Raw genomic sequence first — 23,385 nt, 5'->3', positions numbered from 1 at the left:
TATCTTTTTGTAAAAATGAACTACACCTCGCACGTTTTGTGTGATTTTGTGAGAGATCTTGTGTTTGCAATGTTGGAGAATATAATAAAGGTTTGTATGGAGAATTGACGGTGGTTTGTATTGTATACTGGTAAATCTCTGCTGTTAGTTGGTACTTATGCCTTTTGTTGTTAGCAAACGTACATTTTTATAGCATGCCTTCATCAAACAAATCGCGGCAACGCTGTTGTGTAAAAAAAACCTCAAAAAACACGTGCATGTACATTCTCATTTATTAACGCACATCATGTACATAAAGAAATTTCAAGCACGTTAATATATTGCCCCAATATTGGTTTTCGTTTATCTCGATCATCAGTTATCTCGATGCTTTTTGGCGTCCCCTAGGCCGGCGACATAACCGGGTTGTACTAAAGTGTCCACGAACATATAGTGTATGCCAGTGCTGATCTGTTATTTATTAAACAATCTGAAATAAACACTTGTTTGTTAAAGATGCTCAGGTCAGAACACACCTGCTAAAAAAACCTTAAACCATTAATTTTAGTTGACACTGATTCTCTTTTTAGGTTTGACGATTTACCAGGTACATCATCAGGTGGGTGATTATTAACTGTTCATAAATTGAATCATTGATTTATATTAATTATTTCTTTCTGTTTCTTCTTCTTCTTCTTTCGGCTGCTCCCATTAGGGGTCGCTACAGCGGATCATCTGTCTCCATACCACCCTGTCCTCTACATCTGCCTCTTTTACACCAACTACCTGCATGTCTTCCCTCCCCACATCCATGAACCTCCTCCTTGGCCTTCCTCTTTTCCTCCTACCTGGTGGCTCCATCCTCAGCATTCTTCTACCAATATAATTCATGTCCCTCCTCTGCGCATTTCCAAACCATCTTAATCTCGCCTCCCTCACCTTGTCACCAAAACATCCTACGTGCGCTGTCCCTCTAATAAGCTCATTTGTGATCTTATCCATCCTCGTCACTCCCAACAAAAACCTCAACATCTTCAGCTCTGCTACCTCCAGCTCCACCTCCTGTCTTTTACTCAATGCCACTGTCTCTAATCCATACAACATCGCAGGTCTCACCACAGACCTATAAACTTTCCCTTTCATTTTTGCAGATACCCTATTATCACAAATCACTCCTGTCACTCTTCTCCACCCTGCCTGCACTCTTTTCTTCACTTCTCTAAAACACTCTCCATTTCTTTGCACTGTTGAACCCAGGTACCTGAATTCCTCCACCTTCTCCAGCTCTTCTCCCTGCAACCGCACAACTCCACTGCCCTCCCTCTCATTCACACACATGTACTCTGTCTTACTCCTACTGAGTTTCATTCCCCTTCTCTCCAGTGCAAATCTCCACCTCTCCAGGCTCTTCTCAACCTGCTCCCTACTCTCAGAGCAAATCACAATATCATCCGCAAACATCATAGTCCAGGGAGACTCCTGTCTGACCTCGTCCATCAACCTGTCCATCACCACTGCAAACAGGAAGGGGCTCAGGGCCGATCTTTGATGCAGTCCAACCTTCACCCTGAACCCGTCTGTTGTTCCTACTGCACACTTTACTGCTGTCACACTGTCCTCATACATGTCCTGCACCACCCTCATATACTTCTCTGACACACCTGACTTCCTCATACAATACCACAACTCCTCTCTTGGCACCCTGTCGTACGCCTTCTCTAAATCCACAAATACACAATGCAATTCCTTCTGTCCTTCTCTATACTTCTCTATCAACATTCTTAATGCAAATAAGGCATCTGTGGTGCTCTTCCTCGGCATGAAACCATACTGTTGCTCACAAATGGTCACCTATTCTCTCAGCCTGGCTTCCACTACTCTTTCCCATAACTTCATGGTGTGACTGATCAACTTAATTCCCCTGTAGTTACTGCAAGACTGCACATCTCCTTTATGCTTAAAGATCGGTACCAGCACACTTCTTCTCCATTCCTCAGGCATCTTCTTACCTTTTAAAATCCTGTTAAATAATCTGGTCAAAAACTCCACTGCCATCTCTCCTAAACATCTCCACGCTTCTACCGGTATGTCATCTGGTCCAACCGACTTTCCACTCTTCATCCTCCTAATCGCTTCTCTCACTTCCTCCTTACTAATCCTATCCACATCCTGCTTCACCAACTCCACATCATCCAACCTTCTCTCTCTCTGATTTTCCTCATTCATCAGCTGCTCAAAATACTCCCTCCACCTTCTCAACACACTATCCTCACTAGTCAACACATTTCCCTCTCCATCCTTTACTGTTCTAACTTGCAGTACATCCTTTCCAGCTCGGTCCCTCTGCCTGGCCAATCGGTACAAATCCTTTTCTCCTTCCTTAGTGTCCAACCTCTCATACAGCTCCTCATATGCCTTTTCCTTGGCTCTCACCACATCCCTCTTTACCTGCTGCCGCATCTCCTTGTACTCCTGCCTACTTTTCTCATCACTCTGTCTGTCCCACTTCTGTTTTGCCAACCTCTTTCTCCTTATGCTCTCCTGCACTTCCTCATTCCACCACCACATCTCCTTGTCTTGCTTTCTAATTCCAGATGTCACACCAAGTACTTTTCTAGCTGCCTCCCTCATCACTCCTGCAGTAGTTGCCCAATCATCCAACACCTCCTTAACACCACTGAGCCTCTGTCTGACCTCTTCCCTGAACCTCACACTACACTCTTCCTCCTTCAGTTTCCACCATCTTATTCTTCTTTCAGTCCTCACTCTCCTCCTCTTCTTCTTCGCCTCCAAAACCATCCTACAGACCACCATTCGATGCTGTCTAGCTACACTGTCCCCTGCCAACACCTTACAGTCTCCAATCTCCTTTAGGTTGCATCTCCTGCATAGCACATAGTCCACCTGTGTGCACCTTCCTCCACTCTTATACGTCACCCTATGATCCTCCTTCTTCTTAAAATAAGTGTTCACCACTGCCATTTCCATCCTTTTAGCAAAATCCACCACCATCTGCCCTTCCACATTTCCCTCCTTAAAACCATTCCTACCCATCACCTCCTCATCGCCTTTGTTCCCTTCATCCACATGCCTATTAAAGTCTGCCCCAATCACCAATCGTTCTTTCCTAGGTACACCATCTACCAATTCATCTAATTCACTCCAGAATCTTTCCTTCTCCTCCATCTCACAGCCAACTTGTGGAGCATAGGCACTGATGACATTTATCATCATCCCTTCAACTTCCACCTTCACGATCATCACCCTATCAGAAACTCTCTTCAACTCCACTACACTCTTACTGTACTCTTCCTTCAGAATCACCCCTACACCATTTCTCTTTCCATCCAAACCATGATAAAACAGTTTAAATCCACCTCCAATGTTCCTGGCCTTACTCCCTTTCCACTTGGTCTCCTGAACACACAGCATATCTACCTTTCACCTCTTCATCATATCAGCTACCTCTCTCCCTTTACCCGTCATAGTACCAACATTTAAAGTACCAACCCGAACCTCCACTCTCCTACATTGCTCCTTTCCCTGCCGTCTCTGTAGACGTCTTCCTCCTCTCCTTCTCCTCCTTCGGCCAACAGTAGCCCAATTTCCACCGGTACCCTGTCGGCTAACGATACCTGTGGCGGTCGTTGTTAACCCGGGCCTCGACCAATCCGGTATGAAATTCTCATTTGTGATCCGCATATTTGATTTGGCGCATATTTTACGCTGGATGCCCTTCCTAACGCAACCCTCCCCATTTACCCGGGCTTGGGACCGGCACTAAGAGTGCACTGGCTTGTGCATCCATAATGGCTGGGTTAATTATTTATTTCTGTTTAATATACAAAAATTTAAATTTCAGATTCTTAGTACAGATTAACATTTTTCAAGTCGCTAAGGAATTAAACATTTCTGTGTTTTGTTTCTTTTTGGTAATAGAGCATTTAAAACAGACAACTGAGGAACTTGTACACATTAGATCAACATCTACACAAAGCCCTAACCCTGTACAGGTAAGCATTTTTAAAAATAACTCTTCTATGTTTCTTTTCCCTGACAATGAGCAGCTATTCTGAAAGACACAAGACTCAGCTGTATGGACATCAAATGAAAGTTAATTCTACCACCTGAATGCCAGAACAGAGCAAAGTCTGTAAGCATGTCTTGTTTTTACCCTGAGAGTTGGTGGGACCAGTTGAGCAGTGGTTGAGGATAAGAGGGAGCCTAGTGCAGTGCAGGGTGAGGTAAGTTCTGAGAGAATAGGGGGTGCTAGTCTGTTTCTGGCTTTGTATGGCATCAGGATTTTAACCTGATAGCCTTCGACCACAGCTTTTGGGACTCACAGCTGAAAATGCATTATCTAAATTTAAATGTTAACAGTTCCCGATACAAGTGTGCTACATATCTTTTAAACACAATTTAAATATCTTTGAAAAAAAGACACGTTGAGCTTTACTGTTCATTATTCAAAGTTAAAAAGTTATAAAAAGATAAGTTATAGATGATGAAAGACTTTGAATATAAATGTCTTGCATTGAAAAAACATTCTTCATATATAAATACATGAAATCAGTCCTGGAGCAATACAGAAAAGTACAGTGGAACCTCAGTTTAGAAACTCCCCGGCATACGTATAATTCAGGTTAGGAATCGCAGTTCATCAAAATTTTTGCCCCTGGTTACGAACAAAATTTCGGGTTACGAACGTCGCGCACCAAAAAATCGCAGGCAATTTGGTTCTTTTCGTATCGCCAACCACGCTCTCCCACACAGCTCATCGCATCAGTTAGCGTCCTGTGTAGATGTCAGGGATCCACCTGCCACGCCCCCCTTTGGTGTCTCTCTATGCCTCCGCTCTCCCTAGAGCTCCAGGTTTAACCACACACACCTGGGGCTCATCATCAATCATGCCTCCACTCTCTCTGGAGCTCCAGGCTCAACGATGCACGCCTGAAGCTCATCATCACTCCACTCTGTTCCTACATAAACCCCTTACTCACTTTCACACACCGTTCGTTATTTTATGTGTTTATGGTTTCATGCAGGACTCTTTATGTTCCGCTTGTTCCGGACTCCAAGATCCTGCACCGGCTGCGCGTTGCCTTTCAGCGCCTCTTGGATCAGCTACGCTATTCCCCAAGCGCACCTCGAGCTCTTTCTACCCAAAGACTGCCGTGCGTGTGTGCTTGTGTGTTTCTCTCTCTCTCACTCGCTCTCGTCATAGAAACCTGAGCGAGCCGTACTTCGGCTTTCGCCTCCGTTTCATTCGCACCGTGACAGTAGAGCATTGTCTCAGCGTTCGTGTTAACACTGTGTCTTCATTTCATTGATATTCATTAATATTCTATAATATAATATAATAATAAGATTCTCCTTCCAAACAATAACTCTCCCTCCTCCCCCTTTTACGAACGTGGTCTTCATCATGCCAGCAGCGAGTCTTCTCAAAGGGAAAATACCCAGTAAAGATAATGTTTTCCTCTTTTATATGTTTTTATATGGTATGATTTCAATATAACATGTTAAAAGTAAATAATATTAGTGAATATTGGCTTTATTTTTATTTTTAAAGTAATATTTTTGGTTGTCCAGAACGAATTACCTGTTCTAAATTCTTTCTGTTCTTTCTTATGGGGAAATTCGTATCGGGATACAAACTTTTCAGGTTACGAATAAAGTACCGGAACGAATTAAATTTGTAACCCGAGGTTCCACTGTACTGGGTTGAAAGCCACATGTCTCATGAGTTTATATTTCACAATTTATGAAGATATCATAAAAAAATGAGATTCCTGTAACATTTATCTGAGACTGTGTCTAAACCTTTTCTCCTCCCCCTGTTTGAGAGAGACCTGCATACAGTCTGCATAGCAATAAACTGCTGATCAGTAAAAGCTTTTGTTCTACATGTTTGGTATTGATATTGAGTTATTATTCATATTGATGACCAGGTAGCAGACAAGCTCTTGTTTTACGGTCATCTTCTTTTTCTTTCGGCTGCTCCCATTAGGGGTCGCCACAGTGGATCATCCGTCTCCATACCACCCTGTCCTCTACATCTGCCTCTTTCACACCAACTACCTGCATGTCTTCCCTCACCACATCCATGAACCTCCTCCTTGGTCTTCCTGCTTTCCACCCACTTTACCCTGCCTGCACTCTTTTTTTTACTTCTCTATCACACTCTCCATTACTTTGCACTGTTGACCCCAGGTACCTGAACTCATCCACCTTCTCCACCTCTTCTCCCTGCAACCGTACCACTCCACTTCCCTCACTCTCATTCACACACATGTACTCTGTCTTACTCCTACTGATTTTCATTCCCCTCCTCTCCAGCGCATATCTCCACTTCTCCAGGCTCTTCTCAACCTGCTCCCTACTCTCACCACAAATCACAATATCATCCGCAAACATCATAGTCCATGGAGACTCCTGTCTGACCTTTGTCCGTCAACCTGTCCATCACCACTGCAAACAGGAAAGGGCTCAGGGCCGATCCTTGATGCAGTCCAACCTTCACCTTGAACCAGTCTGTCGTTCCTACTGCACACTTCACTGCTGTCACACTGTCCTCATACATGTCCTGCACCACCCTCACATACTTCTCTGACACACCTGACCTTCTCATACAATACCACAACTCCTCTCTTGGCACTCTGTTGTACGCTTTCTCTAAATCCACAAATACACAATGCAGCTCCTTCTGTCCTTCTCTATACTTCTCCATCAACGTTCTCAAAGCAAATAAGGCATCTGTGGTGCTCTTCCTTGGCATGAAACCATACTGCTGCTCACAGATGGTCACCTCTTCTCTCAGCCTGGCTTCCACTACTCTTTCCCATAACTTCATGGTGTGACTGATCAACTTAATTCCCCTGTAGTTACCGCAGGTCTGCACATCTCCCTTATGCTTAAAGATCGGTACCAGCAAACTCCTTCTCCATTCCTCAGGCATCCTCTCACCTTCCAAAATCTTGTTAAACAATCTGGTTAAAAACTCCACTGCCATCTCTCCTAAACATCTTCATGCTTCTATCGGTATGTCATCTGGTCCAACCGTCTTTCCACTCTTCATCCTCTTAATCGCTGCTCTCACTTCCTCCATACTAATCCTATCCACTTCCTGCTTTACTAACTCCACATCATCCAACCTTCTCTCTCTCTCATTTTCCTTGTTCATCAGCTGCTCAAAATACTCCCTCCATCTTCTCAACACACTCTCCTCACTAGTTAACACATTTCCATCTCTATCCTTTATTGCTCTAACTTGCAACACGTCCTTCCCAGCTCGATCTCTCTGCCTGGCCAATCGGTACAAATCCTTTTCTCCTTCCTTAGTGTTCAACCTCTCATACAGCTCCTCGTATGCCTTTTCCTTGGCTTTCGCCACATCCCTCTTTACCTGCTATCTCCTTGTACTCCTGCCTACTTTTCTCATCACCCTGTCGATCCCACTTTTGTTTTGTTAACGTCTTTTCCTTATGCTCTCCTGCACTTCCTCATTCCACCACCACGTCTCTTTCTCTTCCTTTCTAATTCCAGATGTCACACCAAGTACCTTTCTAGCTGCCTCCCTCATCACTCCTGCAGTAGTTTCCCAATCATCCAGCACCTCTTCACCACCACCGAGCCTCTGTCTGACCTCTTCCCTGAACCTCACACTACACTCTTCCTCCTTCAGTTTCCACCATCTTATTCTTCTTTCAGTCCTCACTCTCCTCCTCTTTTTCTTTGCCTCCAAAACCATCCTACAGACCACCATCTGATGCTGTCTAGCTACACTGTCCCCTGCCAACACCTTACAGTCTCCAATCTCCTTCAGGTTGCATCTCCTACATAGAACATAGTCCACCTGTGTGCACCTTCCTCCACTCTTATACGTTACCCTATGATCCTCCTTCTTCTTAAAATACGTGTTCACCACTGCTGTTTCCATCCTTTTAGCAGAATCTACCACCATCTGCCCTTCCACATTTTCTCTCCTTCAGGCCATACCTACCCATCACCTCTGTTCCCCTCACCTACATGTCCATTAAAGTCTGCCCCAATCACCAATCCTTCTTTCCTAGGTACACCATCTACCACTTCATCTAATTCACTCCAGAATCTTTCCTTCTCCTCCATATCACAGCCGACTTGGTTTGAAATGATTGGTGGTGCAGAACAAAATGTCACAATGACACCTGCCTTTAGAGTGGAGGCTTAAACCAGACACTCCGTCTTTCTATGACTTTTTTATTTTTATTTAATTTTAATTTTTTTTGTGTTTTTTCACATTATATTCTACCAGCCATATTTGTTTTTTTTACCACCAAGATGTTGTTTTTTTATGCAAAAGTTATTCAGAAAGACACAAACACCAGCTGTCAAGTTCTTTGATGTAAACAAGGGTAAACATTTAAATGACAACACTATTGTTTGTTTGGAGCAGAAATGCTTTACAGCATGTTGTTCACTGGACCCTTAATCTTTCCTAATAAACCGGAATTAGCAGCAGTGGATGTGATTGTGACTCTTTATTACAATAATAATGTAAGTAGTGCGTTTGTGGGGGAGTGGTGGCTCCAGCGGTTAAGGCGCTGGGTTAACGATCGGAAGGTCGGGGGTTCAAGCCCCGGTATCGCCAAACTGCTACTCTTGGGCCCTCGAGCAAGGCCCTTAACCCTCTATGCTCCAAGGGACCCTTACGAGAAAAATAAACCAAGGACCGTGACGTCGGAGCGACGTGTGGCCGCCTTCCCGTGGGCTCACCACCTGCAGGAGGGACAGTAAGGGACCGGTGCTGAGAGGATTGGGCAGCAGTCGAAGGCGGGGGCCTTGACAGCCCGATCCCTGGACACGGAGAAGTGTCTGGGGAATCTGCTTAGACTGCTGCCCCCGTGACCCGAATTACGGATAAGCGGGAGAAGATGAATGAATAGTGCTTTTGTAGTAGTAGTAGTTTTTAATTCATGTTGTTTTTGTTGTGTACTGATTACACACATTCAGCAAATACATTCGTTATATACGTTTTTTATTGAAAAACAGAGATCTGAAATCGCTGCTTGAGACTTAGAGATTTAGAATGATTTATAGTTAGTCATGTTACTCTTCTCCCTTTTTATTTCATCTATTGTTAAACATTAACACCTGAGAACACTGGGATATCGGTCATGCTGGCGCTAAAGACTAAGAAGTTAAATCTAATGCATCCAGCTACAGGAGGAGAGGGAGGACCAGTTTAATAATGTTTAGGAATATGTAAAGGACATAAGATAGTGGATGCTTGTTAGCTGTTTTCAGAGGGTTATAATATTTATAAATGCTTTAAATAAATATCAGTGAAAAATCTGTCCTGAAGAAAAGCTTTATTCAATATAAACAGTGCTGTTGAGACAGCTGTGCCAAACACTGGTCAACAAATTTGATGAAAAGTTTTAATTCCTCTCCAATAATTAGTGAGACAACTATATTATAACACGCTGAACACAAATTTGTATTTGTAATTGGTGTGTTTTAATCTTGAATGTGTGTAATGTTCTATCTGATCTGTTTAGGGGCACTCAGGGGAAACAGACATGTTTACTCCTGAATTAGGTAAAGACCACCATGAGGACTGGAACAGTGGATACAGGTAGCACATATGCTAAAGGCGTTAAAGTGAATTTTTGATGTTACAACATAAAACTAATCCAGATTTTAGTTCTTAAATGTTTTTTTTCTTTGGCTCTACAGGTTTCATTGTTCTCGTGCTGGGCAGTTTGAGTGTAAATACACCAACCTTGTGTTTGAGATGAAGGAGAAAGCTGAAGTGTTATACAGTATATTGTCCTGGGGCAGTGTTCAGTTAGACGGCATGGGACAGATGCAGCCTGCAGGACCCCTGTACAACATTGACTGCTCCGAGGGGTCAATGTGTAAACTGCATCTTCCTCACTGTGATATAAATTCTGGTAAGGTCATTTAAGATCAAAGTTTAACTGTTGTATTGTTTTTATGATTTATAATCACACATTTGATATCACCCAAATGAGAATGAGTTCCCCTTTTGAGTCTTCACCCCAGACTTGCTCATCGGGGCAAAATACATATAATTCACTTATCTTTACATTTTTTATTCTAGAATTCTTACATTCTGTAAAGCTGCTGAGACGATGTCTATTGTAAAATGGTGTATAAATAAACATGAAATCAATCGTAAGTAATCCAGTGTAACTAACTCTAAGAAAAGAGTAAATAAGGTAATCCTTTTGAGCTCCATTTTGTTTGGTCTCTTCCGTTAATGTGGTATAGTCCTTTAACTCCGCCCCCATAGTGGACCGTTAATCTCGCATGTAGAAAGGTGGGACTAGTTAGTGAGACGCACACATGGAAACGGAAAGACCTCATGTCGCTAAAATGCTCTGAAATCGTACAAATTTCTCAAGAAAAGTAAGGGATAATTAAGCACCTAGCTGGAATGGGAACAAGCTCTCATTGTCTGGCTGGGGGTTTGCTACATCCAGGACATAAGTAATTATAAGTAATCCAGTTTACAAGATGTTCGTGCACAATATGGCAGTGAAGAACAGCTCGAAATGAAGCTGAGAGCATTAAAACAGTGTAACGTCTTTTCCATAATCACTTTTCATCATTGACATGTTAAAACTGTTATTGATGTTTGCAGAGCAAAACTGACTGAATGGATCAAAATAACCCAGAATGAAAGCTTAAATAAAATAACGCTGTTTAACAAAATAACGCTTATATATAACGTTATATATAACACTTATTATATTTATAATTCTGCTGCTCTGAATCACATAGAGATAAAGTAGTGCCAGAAGATAACATTTACATGAGGTATAATAAATGTTAATTACTCAAGCTGTTCTTATTAACTCCTGATGCAAATAAATCTGTACAATATCTGTCTCCCTCTGTATGAAACTGTATCAGGAGGTTACTATGGTTAGTTATTTATAAGCAGCACATACATTTAGAACTGATTACAAAATATCTGTGTTGAACTTCCAGCCAATCACAATCCATTACTCACACTGCCCCAGGGGTAAGTGATTATCTGCCGATGCTGGTATTGTTTATCTTTCTCAGCTTTTTTTTGTTCATGTGTTGCAGATAAAAATCAGACTGAACTGGCTGTGGCACATTTCTCTGATGGGAATGTGGAGATCATTCAGCCTCTAAAAGTGACAGAGACACATGTGATCATAGACATAAAAAATCTCTCTCTCTTCGGACTCCTAATAAAAAAAAATTTTTTCGAGGACAAACCGATCAAGGCACAGGTCCTTCTATTCTACAAAGAAATCCCTGGAAGGACAAAGAAGAGAAAGCTGCACATGCACTTATTGCCCAAAAATGTTCCTGTTATAGAGGTAACCTGCTTTAATTAATCACTCGATGCCTAACCGTGTTTTTTAATACGTATTTAATTATTCAAAGAATTTTAAAATAACTCATATTTAGAAATGAATTCAAATATATCCATTCTTAAGGTGCAGAATCAATTTCAGCACAACATGTATATTCAGAGCAGTTCCACCTGTCACCTGGTCCCTACAAAACCCTACAGGCCACGCTGTGAGCATTATAAATGTCAGCCGCAGGTAAACTCCACTCCACATGTGTAGAGAAATCAGACTGTTTGGTTTTTAGTTTGCATTCTGGAGCAGTCTGTTCACACGTCTTTGGGTTCTTTAGACTGAGATATTTGAGCTTGACTCTGCCCCCAACTATCACCCCACATTTGAGGTGATACTTTCTGATGAAGCTGAAGAACTCACACTGGGACTTTTGGATGAACATGACCAGGAGGTGTGGGCATCTCGCCAGGTCTTTCTTACAGGTAGCCAAAAGTTCATTTCAGTACATTAATCCAGTATAACACACCAGAAGTCCACTTCCTTCTGGCATGGAGAAATGTACCTTCAGCTGTTTAAATAAAGGATGCCCCCACGGATGCTGTAAATTCCAAAATATTCTTAAGGCTTAATGTTGTCTTCTCCTCATAGCTGTGTATTTATACTGAAGTTTACACTTTCTATCTCATCACTTTAGGTTACAAGAGCCAAGAAGCCAATTCACCCCAAATGGTGAAAACAGGTAAAATATCCTAAAACTTTAGCACTTTCAGCTGTTCTTCCCAAATGCATCTACATATTTTTACCAAAACATCAAAATGTTAATCTGTCTTTCAGCTGCTGACTTTGTGGATAAACACAGACACATTCTGATACAGAAAGTTTCTTCAGTAATGGAGATTGCAGATGGTCTCCTATCCAAGGAAATTATTAATGATGAAATGTACAGTACAATCAGTGCAGCAGCTACATCACAGGAGAAAATGAGAATCTTGTACACCAACTGCCTCACCTTCAGAGCTGTGAAAGAAGAATTTTATATAATTCTAAAGAAGAAACATCCTCACTTAGTGGATGAGCTGGAGAATGGGTCAAGCAATGCTTAAAGGAACCTCAAAGAGAAAGTGGTAGCTCAGTTATTAAGGTTCTAGCTGACGCAGTATCACCATGAGTTATTCTAGACTTCCCTTCAGCTCCTGTTTCTCCCCACAGAACTGTCGCTCACTCAGTGTTTTTTGTTTTAATGCACCACTCTGTGTATCTCTACATTCTCCAGCAGGAGATCAGCAGTTTCTGAAAAACTCAAACCAAACCATCTGGTACTAAAGACCATGTTACGGAGATCAGACTTTTCTTTATTCTGATGTTTGATGTGAAAATTATCTGAAGATCTGGACCAGTATCTGCAGGAGTTTATACACTGCAGCGCTGAACTGCATACATGTGAAGGTGTACAGGTGTCCCTAATAAAATGGCCAGTGTTTTTATCAAAACTGATGTACAAATGTAAAAATGGACAAATTTACCATTTGAATTACCATTCAAACATTTTATAATTTTTTTTTTTATAATTTGTTGTCATTTTTGAAAGCATTGCTATACTATAGAAAATATTGGAACTTCAATAAAATCGATTTTTTCACAAATTAATCCTTTACTGACCTTCATCACTCCTCTGTCCTCTTCAGGAGATGCTAACACAGCTACAAGCTAACTCCACCGCATTTCTGACAGGATTTTTAAAAACCATTTTATTCACATAAAATTTTATGGCAGTTTATTTAAATATCCTGAAAGAATCAGGGTTTATGAGGCAGAGATTAAATCAGATTTTTATTAAAATAAATTTAGCAGCTGAAACACTCACAATTATTTTAACCATCTATGTATTAATTATTAGCACTACTGTTTTTTTTATTTCATACATGAATAAAAAGATAAATCTAATAAAGAGCAGCATTTTCAATCTCCCACATCTGAGGCAGTGGATGATTCCTGTTTTGATGTGTCGTTTACAAGCGAGTCGGTTATTTGAATCGGATCTCTGAACCAGCTCTTCATAGTCAAACCTGAAGAGTCAAACAATAGATCAACTCAAAAAGGTTAAAAAAATAAAAAATAAAAAAAATAAAATAAAAAAAAGGCATAAAAAAACATTTAACGTTTAAAATGAGAATTATAAAAAGTTTTAAATAATAATTATAGAAATAAGGTTTTCAGTTTTAAATGAGAATTAAAAAAATTATTATTATTATTATTAATTATGGAATCAAGGTTTTAGTTTTAGTTTTAAATGAGATTTATAGAAACAAGGTCCTGGATTACCTTTCCTTGAAACTATAATGCAGGAGAATCGGTTCTTGCATCATCACCAAAAAAGAATCATGAATTCATGAAATGAATAAATTTTTAATAAGTGGAAAACATATGAAATATATGCAGCCAATCATTACAATCTTTGTATTCTAAATCCATAAACATCTGTTTTACCTCTTCTTGTCGGGAGCCGCCCCTGGGGGAGGGGGTACTTCAGGGAACCAACAGTTAGTTGCAGCTCTACATTGAAGTATACAGTGTCACACCAGACCAGGGAGCAGACATTCAGTCTGCAAACATGAGTATATTAATGTTTATTTTTTGGCAAATTACTCGATATTTCGGATTCATGTTGTGTTTTACACCTGCTCTTGTACAAAAATTATTACAAGTAAAACCTTGATGTACGTATGTTTGTACCAACAATCTCGAAAAATTCATCTCAAAAAAGTTTTCTTTAATGTTGTAGTTTTTGATCCAGAATAGACCTGATGGTGGATAATAATCCACAGTTTTAGCCTTTCGGCATGTTAACTTGCAAATATTAATGAAACCAGCAAATGGTCAGTGTTTACCTAATGAAAGTGACTGAAAACTAATTGTATTTATTTTTGTCTTCCTCACCCTCCTGAGTAATATATTAACAAAACAGGAAATGATGATGGACAAACTGCGAATCTTCTTCAAGACCCTTCAGAGTATAAAATCAACTGATTAGTCTGAGACCTGGATTCACAATTTGTTGCCACCTCGAAATTTGAGTTCTCTTCAGGACATGGAGGAAGAGCTGCATAGTGATTCTGACCTCCAGAAACAGTTGGTATGTTGGAATACCATCACATTTCCTAAAACTGAGGTGACAAGCTTAATTGTTTTCAGGACAGGTTCAAAATCAAATATGGTTTATTTTTATAATCTCCGTGCTCAGGGCCGCAGCCTTACGTTTACACACACACACCCCTCTCGTTTCTCCTTAAATGCTCCCTCTGATCATTGCAAGAAAGAGAGAATACACATTAGTCCTAATCCCTTTTAGGTGTGTCATTCCCGTGTATACCTGCTCCCGGCCCCGCCCTTCATTCACAAACCAGCGCTCGGCCACGCCCACCACTGCCACACATGGGTAATGCTGACATCCACTATCCAAAAATTTCTTACTTTCTTTCCTTCTTTCCAACACTTGAACTGACACAGAACAATAAAGTATAAACACAACACAGTGACAGTCTACTAAAAACTACTAAGTTCAGCATAAACAAATAATAAACAAGAAAAAAAAAATACATAAAAATGTGAGCTTCAGAAAATAATCAGGAGGTAACACTATTATTAGTTCAGATGTTTTAGCAGCTGTCTTATGAAGTGCTGATCAAAGAGAATCATAATAGTTTTATATCCATAAAAAAAACTTACATTTTTTTAACTTTACATTTATGAAATACCAAAAATACCATCCAACTCCTTTGACCCTGATTCCCAAATCAAAAACAGTACATGAATTATTTAACATAAAATTGTTGTAAACAGAGAAAACTATCCAAAACAGTTCTTTTAAAAAATCCTTTGCATAATCACATAAAAAAATAAATGATTTTGTTTATTAGACTTATGAAAAAGTAAAGTGAATCACTTCCCTGATCAGAAACTTAGCTACGGTCTTTGCGTCATTCTTGGCAGTAGCTGTTGCCTCCACCCATCTGCTAAACCGATCTATTACTACCAAAATATACCTTTTCCCTTCCTTCCTGTCTGCCATGTCCACAAAGTCCATCATCAAGTGTTAAAATGGTCCCCTTGGTTCAGGAATGTGACTGATTGGTGCTGTGAAATGTTTTCTGACATAACGTGCTGCACATAGTTCACAGGACCTCAGAAATTTGTCCACCATACTGGCCAGATATGGTGACCACCAATTCCTTCGGATTGTGTCTTTTGTCTCCCTACGATTACAGTGATCTACCCCATGTGCTTCAGCAATGAGCTTGGGCAAAAGGGCTAACAGTGCCACCCACACCCCATCAACACTCCTCCATAACCCTGTGTTGGAGTCTTGTACTGCTCCTCGTTTCTTCCACCTCTCTTTCTCTTCCCCACTTGCTACATCCTGATATTCTCCAAGATCTTCTTCTGTCACCTGCCCTCGGACTTCCTCATGCTCTTTATCCTGCACCATCACTTTCACACAGTCCTCGCCTATCGCTGCTCTCTTAGCTGCCTCATCTGCTGCTGCATTACCTCTACTGACTATCTCACCATCAGATTTGTGGGCTTTACATTTCACAATGGCTAATGCCTTTGGAAGCATCATTGCTTTGAGCAAATCAGAAATTGTGGGACCATGCAAAATGGATGATCCATCAGCTCTCTGGAAACCCCTTTGTTCCCAGATAGGTCCAGATGTGTGACATACCCCATGTGCATAGGCTGAATCAGTGAAGCTGAATCACCTTCCCCCTGCTCCCAGCCTACATGCTGCTGTTAAGGCTTTTATTTCTGCCAGTCGGGCAGAGCAAGGTTGTGGCACACTTGCACTAGTTCAGGGGTGGCCAACCCGCGGCTCGCGAGCCGCATGCGGCTCTTTGGCTGGTTTAATGCGGCTCTTACGTTCATATCGAAGTTTGTGTTTGTTTGTTTTTTAATGTGCGTGTTCGCTTCGCTTGCGTTCAATGCAGTATTTTTAAGACTTAAATGAGCTTGCCCCTACTGGGAAACTTTACGGTATATCAGACCTGGGCAAACTACGTCCCGCGGGCCACATCTGGTCCTTTGTATGTCCCTGTCCGGCCCGCGTGAGGCCAATCATAAATTACCGGGATGCACAGAAGATTTTCGGCCGAAATACCTAAATTACCGAAACAACACGGCAGAAACACAATTGTAATGACGCAATAAAAAAGCGCAGCCAGCACACGGTTATCTGGATAAGAGCCAACATGTCTGCGGTGTGCGGATAGCGATTTGCAAAACATGCAATGCTGAAATTTCAAGAGGGGGTGTATCTGAAAAGAGTTTCTTCAAGTCGGGTTTAATTTATCACCTGAAATCCAAACATCCCGATTGCCATTCTAAATATGAGAAGAACGCGGAGCAGAAAAGTAAAGTCAATCCGAGCATGCGCACTCCGTCTGTAGAGGACGTTTTTGAAAAGGCAGGAAAGTTTTTCAGTGAAGGTGCCAAGGCAAAAATGCATAACACAAAAAATTATGGATTTCATTGCCTTTTGAATTGAATTTTTATTTCGGTGCATCCCTAAAATATTATCGTTGGTGTGGCCCTCTGACACAATTCAGGTTTCTCATGTGGCCCCTTGTAAAAAATTTATTGCCCACCCTTGTGGTATATTCATCTCACGCACATGCGCATTTGACGAAAATACCATATTGAACTCAAGCGAAGTGAACACGCACATTAAAAAAAAAACACACAAACAAAGTCTGTGTTTTCTACCCTGAAACACGTGAAATCAAAGCATCGATCTGTTCTGACTGACACCCACGTGAAAGAATTGCTTCGAGTGGCAACAACGGAATACGAGTCAGATTTGAATATGTTTGAGTAACATGCATAGTAAAAGAAAAACACTATTTTAAATGATTAGATTTTTGTTTGTGGACTTGGTTAAAATAAGTGTGTGTGAGACAGTGAACACAATGTTCATTGTTGAAAATGACTGTCCTGTGGTCTTAGAACTGTAGGAGTCAATTTCTGTCATTATGTTGGTGTGTGACATTTACAATAAATCTGGCTGAGCAGAGGTGTGTGTGTGTGCGCGCGTGCGTGTGTGTGTGTGTGTGTGTGTGTGTGTGTAAGAGGAAGAGATGGGTGATGTTCATGTGTGCCCATGTGTATGATGTGGCTCTTTGCGGTAACACAGTAAAAAATGTGGCTCTCGGTCTCTGACTGGTTGGCCACCCCTGCACTAGTTAGTACTTGAAACGAGTCATCTTCCTCCTCGTGCATGACCACAGCATATCCTGCTTTATTGCCACTGTTCGCGCGATAGCACGAACCGTCCACAAACAAAACAATTTGGGCATTTTGCAATGGTTGGTTCTCTAGGTCATCTCTGGCTTTTAGAAATTTCTCTGCTTCTATAATGCATTCATGGCGAATTCCCTCATCTGGTAAGACTACTCGATCAGCTGGGTTGATTGTGAGGCATCTCTCAATTGTTAGTTCTGGTGCAGACAGAATTACATCATACCCTGTCCTATGCGCATTTGTGATCACAAACTTTTGACTTGTCAGCAGAGCATGTAATGCATGTGAAGTGTACAGGGTCACTGGATGACCCATCGTGATTGTTGATGCTTTTTGATAACCAACAGGTATCTCAAATTTCCTACAGGTGGCATTGGGCATTGTATGTCTGAGTTATAGCAACTTCCTTTTCATGGCGAAGCATTGAAGTTTGTCAAAGTGCCATGGACATGTCCTTCAACGAAAACTGAAGATCTTCACAATTTAACATCTCAAAGGTGGAAAGATTACACTGACTAATTTTGGTGTTCTTCTGAATTAATGTCTAGAAGGTTTTGTTAAAATACAATATTTGAAAATGGGAAAAGTGATACAAAATTAGCAGAGAAGCTAAATTGTTTGAGAAGTAACCATCTTTTATTCTGTAAAATTACCTCGAAGTAGTTCACACAGCTGTAGAGAGGAGGCAGATGGATAATCCTCTTAACGACTTCTTTTGTGTATGTGTGCATTATGAGAGCACATTATCATGTGATTATTCATATAGACTGCCTTCACACTAATAGCCATCATCAACACAGAGTGTGAATTCTGGCTACATGTTAGTGTATCTGTTTTATTAGGGCCATCAGGATGTAAAGTTCTGACAATATCAGTGTGAATGCTACATTTCTAAAATTGTCATGATATACTGTAATTGGCATATAGTTTTTGTCCCCTTTATTTTTATGAGGAAATTTAATCTTATTGTATTTTTCTAGTGCTCAAATAAATTATTTATACATTGTCTAAAAGTTTGTCTATTGTGTTGTAATTGTAAAAGCTATGCAGTGGTATGTTAAAGACTAAAATAGTTTGAAGCATACTTAAGTTTAATTATTAGTGTATATATATTGTTGAAACGGACATATGTGATAGGAGATCACAATAATTGCTGTATTTATTAATTAAAAGTATATTTGTTATTTATACTGCTTATATATATATTTTTTGCATGAAATTGGGGAAAACATGATAGGGACAAAAGTAGGGGAAAAGTGTTGTTTCAATGTAGGGTCATGTACTGTGCTGTATGAGTTTGTGGTAATTAAAGTTGCAGGCAACTATTATTGTTTGTTTTATTATTTAGAGCAATATATATTACTGTGTTTGTAAAAAATATATTAAATGAGTCAAAATGTTCATCATTGAACATGTGTATATTTCATTATGTGTGGGAATTTGACAAACATATTGAGAATATTAATAGGACATAAAAGTTACATATAACATAAATGGTAATGATCTTTAAGCATTTGTGTAAGCATTATTAAAGGAAAAGGGATAAATTGTGTCTTAACTTTCTGGATATGTGTAGCATAGGCATCTAAAAAAATATATTTTATATTATTACAAAAGCAATGTTTTAGGAATGCTGGAGGTAAAGTTATAAATATACTTTATGTCTGAAATAAAAGGGGTGTGATTTGTGGTTAGGGGTGTATTTTAGGTGTGTGAGACTCTTTATTCTAATTGGTTTTCAAGGATAAGTTTGTCATAGTGAACTGGTAGTGGTGGTGTTCAGTGCATTGTAGCTGCAGTAAAGCGTGCATCACAATACTGTAAAATGTAAATATTTTGTCATGTTTAATGAGTGTAAATGATTTTTTTTGTTACTTTTGTAGTGAGATATTTATAAATACATTGTTTTGTTGTTGCAGGAAAATGGCATTTACAAGTCCATCCAAAATTCCATGTGTGCAAGGGGAAGTTTGTGTTAAGAGATCAGTTTTGCTTATTAGCAGTAAGTATTATGCATTTTATATTGTGTTAATAAGAGATCATATATAGAGATCAAGATGGCGGCGCGTACACATCGCGAGACTCAGCGTCTCTCCAGATTTGTCGTATTTGTGCTTATTTACGCACTATCCTCCTGTGTGTTTGCGCGATTTTGTCATGCGAGCATATCATTTAACAGACAGGTCACTTTTAGATATTGGTCACATCTGCACAAACTCTGTTTCTGACTTTATTTTCAAATTTGACCAGATACCACCGGAGCTCGTAAGGAAGTCGCATATAAAACATGGTGCACTGTCTCTGTCACTGTTTCTTCTCACTGCTCTGCTGATCTTGAATACCTGATCATTAAGTGTAGAACCTTTTATTTACCACGTGAGTTCACATGCGTTGTTGTGATAGCAGTGTATGTCCCCCCCCGGATGCTAAGGCTAGCATAGCCATGGAAGAACTAAGTTCTGCTATCAACAAACTGCAGACAGTGCATCCTGATGGAGCCGTTATTGTTGCTGGGGATTTTAATCACTGCAATTAAAGATCTGTTCTGCCAAAATTCCAACAGAATGTGTCCTGTTTCACCAGGAGACAAAAAACTCTGGATCATTTATATACAAGTGTGGCCGATGCTTAGAGTCGCACCCCTCCCCCACCTCGGACAATCAGACCATCTCTCATTGTTCCTACTGCCCAAGTACTTTCCAGTCATCAGATGTGTGAAACCCACTATCAGGACTGTTAAAGTTTGGCTGGATGGGGCTGACGCTTCTCTCCAGCAGCAGTTCTCATACACCGACTGGAGTGAATTCACTTCACAGGCCACTACTGATTCAGTCACCAACATCAACACCTACACCAACGCTGTTCTTGATCACATCAATAGCTGTGTGGATCAGGTGACTAGACTAAAAAACATGTGTTCCCCAATCAGAAGCCATGGATGAACCAGGAGGTCTGTCTCCTGCTCAAAGCACACAATACTGCCTTCAGGTCTGGAGACAGGGGGGCCTACAGCGTTGCCAGATCCGGTCTGAGGAGGGGATTCTGCAAAGCCAAACATGCTTACAAACAGCAGATTGAGGAGCACTTCAACTCTGCTGACCCCTGACACATGTGGCAAGGAATACAGGCTATCAATGACTGCAAACCACCCAACGCGACACCTGCAACCAGTTCTGCCTCACTCCCCAATGAGCTCAACCTTTTCTACGCTTGCTTTGGAGAGGGGAACATGGAGCCCTTGCTCAAAACAGAGCCATTACCAGGTGAGCAGCCACTTACTCTCCACCTCTGAAGTGTGCGCCACCCTGGGAAGGGTTTGAATGCAAGGAAAGCAGTTGGCTCTGATGGCATCCGTGGTCGTGTACTCAAAGCATGCGCGGAGCAACTGGCCGAGGTCTTTACGGACATCTTAAATCTGTCCTTGGCCCAGGCAATCGTCCCCACCTGCTTCAAGTCTGCTACCATTGTGCAGGTGCTAAAGCACTCCACTGCAACAGAACTGGCTGACTTTCGTCCCGTCGCACTCACACCTGTCATCGCTAAGTGCTTTGAAAGTCCACACCACCTTAAAGCCGGTCTGCCACCCATCCTGGACCCATACCAATTTGCCTATCGCCCAAATAGATTAACTGGGGACGCCATTTCCACTGTACTTCATTCTGCCCTGACTCATGTTTAAAACAGATAAATGTGCATTATAAAGATGTAAAGTTTAATGAAGTTTGGCAAAATGAGTTTGGTTGTGAACAAGATGTAGATGCAGAAAATGATGAAGTATCTGTAGAGGTTGAAGATAAGCTTTTGCATGACAGACAGCAACATTGCATGTTTTGTTTTCTTAAACCTATTCATGGTACTCCAGCTTTTTGGCAAACAGCACAACGTGACCTACTAGCTTGTGTGCGTCAGCTTGGTATCCCTACTTGGTTTTGTTCATTTTCATGCGCAGATATGCGATAAAATAATCTTCTTTTTAGTATCTTGAAACAAGAAGGAAGAACAGACAATTGAACAATTCCAATGGGCAGATGGGTGTGAGCTTTTGCGTCGCAATCCTGTCACAGCAGCAAGAATGTTTGATTTTCGGTGGCATTGTTTTTTAAGGGAGGTACTTAAGTCCTCATACTATCCAATAGGTAAAATGTAAGGATTATTTTTATCGTGTTGAATTTCAGCAGCGTGGTTCACCACATGTCCATTGCCTGTTTTGGATTGAGAATGCCCCAGTAATTGATAAAAATACAGATGAAGAGGTAATTCGAATTATTGCTAAATATGTAACTTGTGATTTACCATCACAGGATGACTCTTTATTGGAGATTGTTACATCTATGCAGCAGCATTCAAAACGCATTCCAAAACTTGTAAAAAGAAAAATACGGTGTGTCAATTTAATTTTCCCAGGCCAGTATCTGCTCGAACCTTTATATGTCGTGGTAAAAGTGATGTAAAAAGTCAGTGTAACTGTCATGCAGATAAGACTGAGAATGTAACTAATAAATGTGCATGTGGAAATCAGGCTCTTTCAGAAGAGAATTGCAATTATAACAGTGTGAAACAGTTGTTTAAACATTTAAGTATAGATCAATCAATTTTTGAACTTGCATATAAATCTTTGAGTAGAAATACACAAGTTGTGCTGAAAAGAGAGGTCAATGAGGTTTGGATCAATCAATATAGTAAGCCACTATTAAAGTGTTGGAATGAAAATTTAGATATCCAGTATGTTGTAGATGCATATGCTTATGTAGTCTATAGAATTTCTTATATATCAAAGTCAGAAAGAGAAATAGCATTGTTGTTAAACAATGCACAAAGAAGTAAAAAGAAGGAGGAGAAGGAGAGGAGGAAGACGTCTACAGAGACGGCAGGAAAAGGAGCAGTGTAGGAGAGTAGAGGTTCGGGTTGGTACTTTAAATGTTGGTACCATGACAGGTAAAGGGAGAGAGGTAGTTGATATGATGGAGAGGAGAAAGGTAGATATGCTGTGTGTTCAGGAGACCAAGTGGAAAGGGAGTAAGGCCAGGAACATTGGAGGTGGGTTTAAACTGTTTTATCATGGTGTGGATGGGAAGAGAAATGGTGTAGGGGTGATTCTGAAGGAAAAATACAGTAAGAGTGTAGTGGAGGTGAAGAGAGTTTCTGATAGGGTGATGATCGCGAAGGTGGAAGTTGAAGGGATGATGATAAATGTCATCAGTGCCTATGCTCCACAAGTTGGCTGTGAGATGGAGAAGGAAAGATTCTGGAGTGAATTAGATGAAGTGGTAGATGGTGTACCGAGGAAAGAATGATTGGTGATTGGGGTAGACTTTAATGGGCATATAGGTGAAGGGAACAAATGTGATGAGGAGGTGATGGGTAGGTATGGTTTTAAGGAGAGGAATGTGGAAGGGCAGATGGTGGTGGATTTTGCTAAAAGGATGGAAATGGCAGTGGTGAACACTTATTTTAAGAAGAAGGAGGATCATAGGGTGATGTATAAGAGTGGAGGAAGGTGCACACAGGTGGACTATGTGCTATGCAGGAGATGCAACCTAAAGGAGATTGGAGACTGTAAGGTGTTGGCAGGGGACAGTGTAGCTAGACAGCATCGGATGGTGGTCTGTAGGATGGTTTTGGAGGGGAAGAAGAAGAGGAGGAGAGTGAGGACTGAAAAAAGAATAAGATGGTGGAAACTGAAGAAGGAAGAGTGTAGTGTGAGGTTCAGGGAAGAGGTCAGACAGAGGCTCAGTGGTGTAAAGGAGGTGTTGGAAGATTGGGA

General features: G+C 40.8%; 2 protein-coding genes and 1 pseudogene across 4 annotated transcripts in view; all 3 read left to right on the top strand.

Moving 5' to 3' along the window:
• LOC310738441 (uncharacterized protein) overlaps window positions 1–23,385 on the top strand; it is a gene marked incomplete at its 5' end in the record, with an annotated part of 500,089 nt that overhangs the window by 273,510 nt on the left and 203,194 nt on the right. The window lies entirely within an intron of this gene.
• Window positions 1–23,385, top strand: part of LOC310738051 — a 118,894-nt pseudogene that overhangs the window by 53,175 nt on the left and 42,334 nt on the right. The gene's annotated exons all lie outside the window — the stretch shown is intronic.
• LOC310738113 (NACHT, LRR and PYD domains-containing protein 1b allele 2-like) lies at window positions 4,143–12,970 on the top strand. Of its 2 annotated transcripts, none has more exons than XM_083563086.1 (8): window positions 4,143–4,223; window positions 9,519–9,595; window positions 9,697–9,914; window positions 11,080–11,339; window positions 11,460–11,570; window positions 11,665–11,809; window positions 12,022–12,066; window positions 12,162–12,970. In XM_083563086.1, exons 2-8 carry the CDS (start codon window positions 9,540–9,542, stop codon window positions 12,428–12,430), a joined length of 1,104 nt encoding a protein of 367 aa, XP_083419212.1. In that variant the 5' UTR covers window positions 4,143–4,223; window positions 9,519–9,539; the 3' UTR covers window positions 12,431–12,970. The 2 variants fall into 2 exon arrangements, with proteins under 2 accessions (XP_083419212.1, XP_083419211.1); XM_083563085.1 differs by lacking the exon at window positions 4,143–4,223 and adding an exon at window positions 8,132–8,514.

The sequence above is a fragment of the Silurus aristotelis genome (assembly GCF_946808225.1).
Source record: "Silurus aristotelis genome assembly, chromosome: 15".
NCBI lineage: Eukaryota > Metazoa > Chordata > Actinopteri > Siluriformes > Siluridae > Silurus > Silurus aristotelis.
Note: the sequence above shows the minus strand (reverse complement) of the source record. Positions and strands in the feature narration are given on the sequence as shown.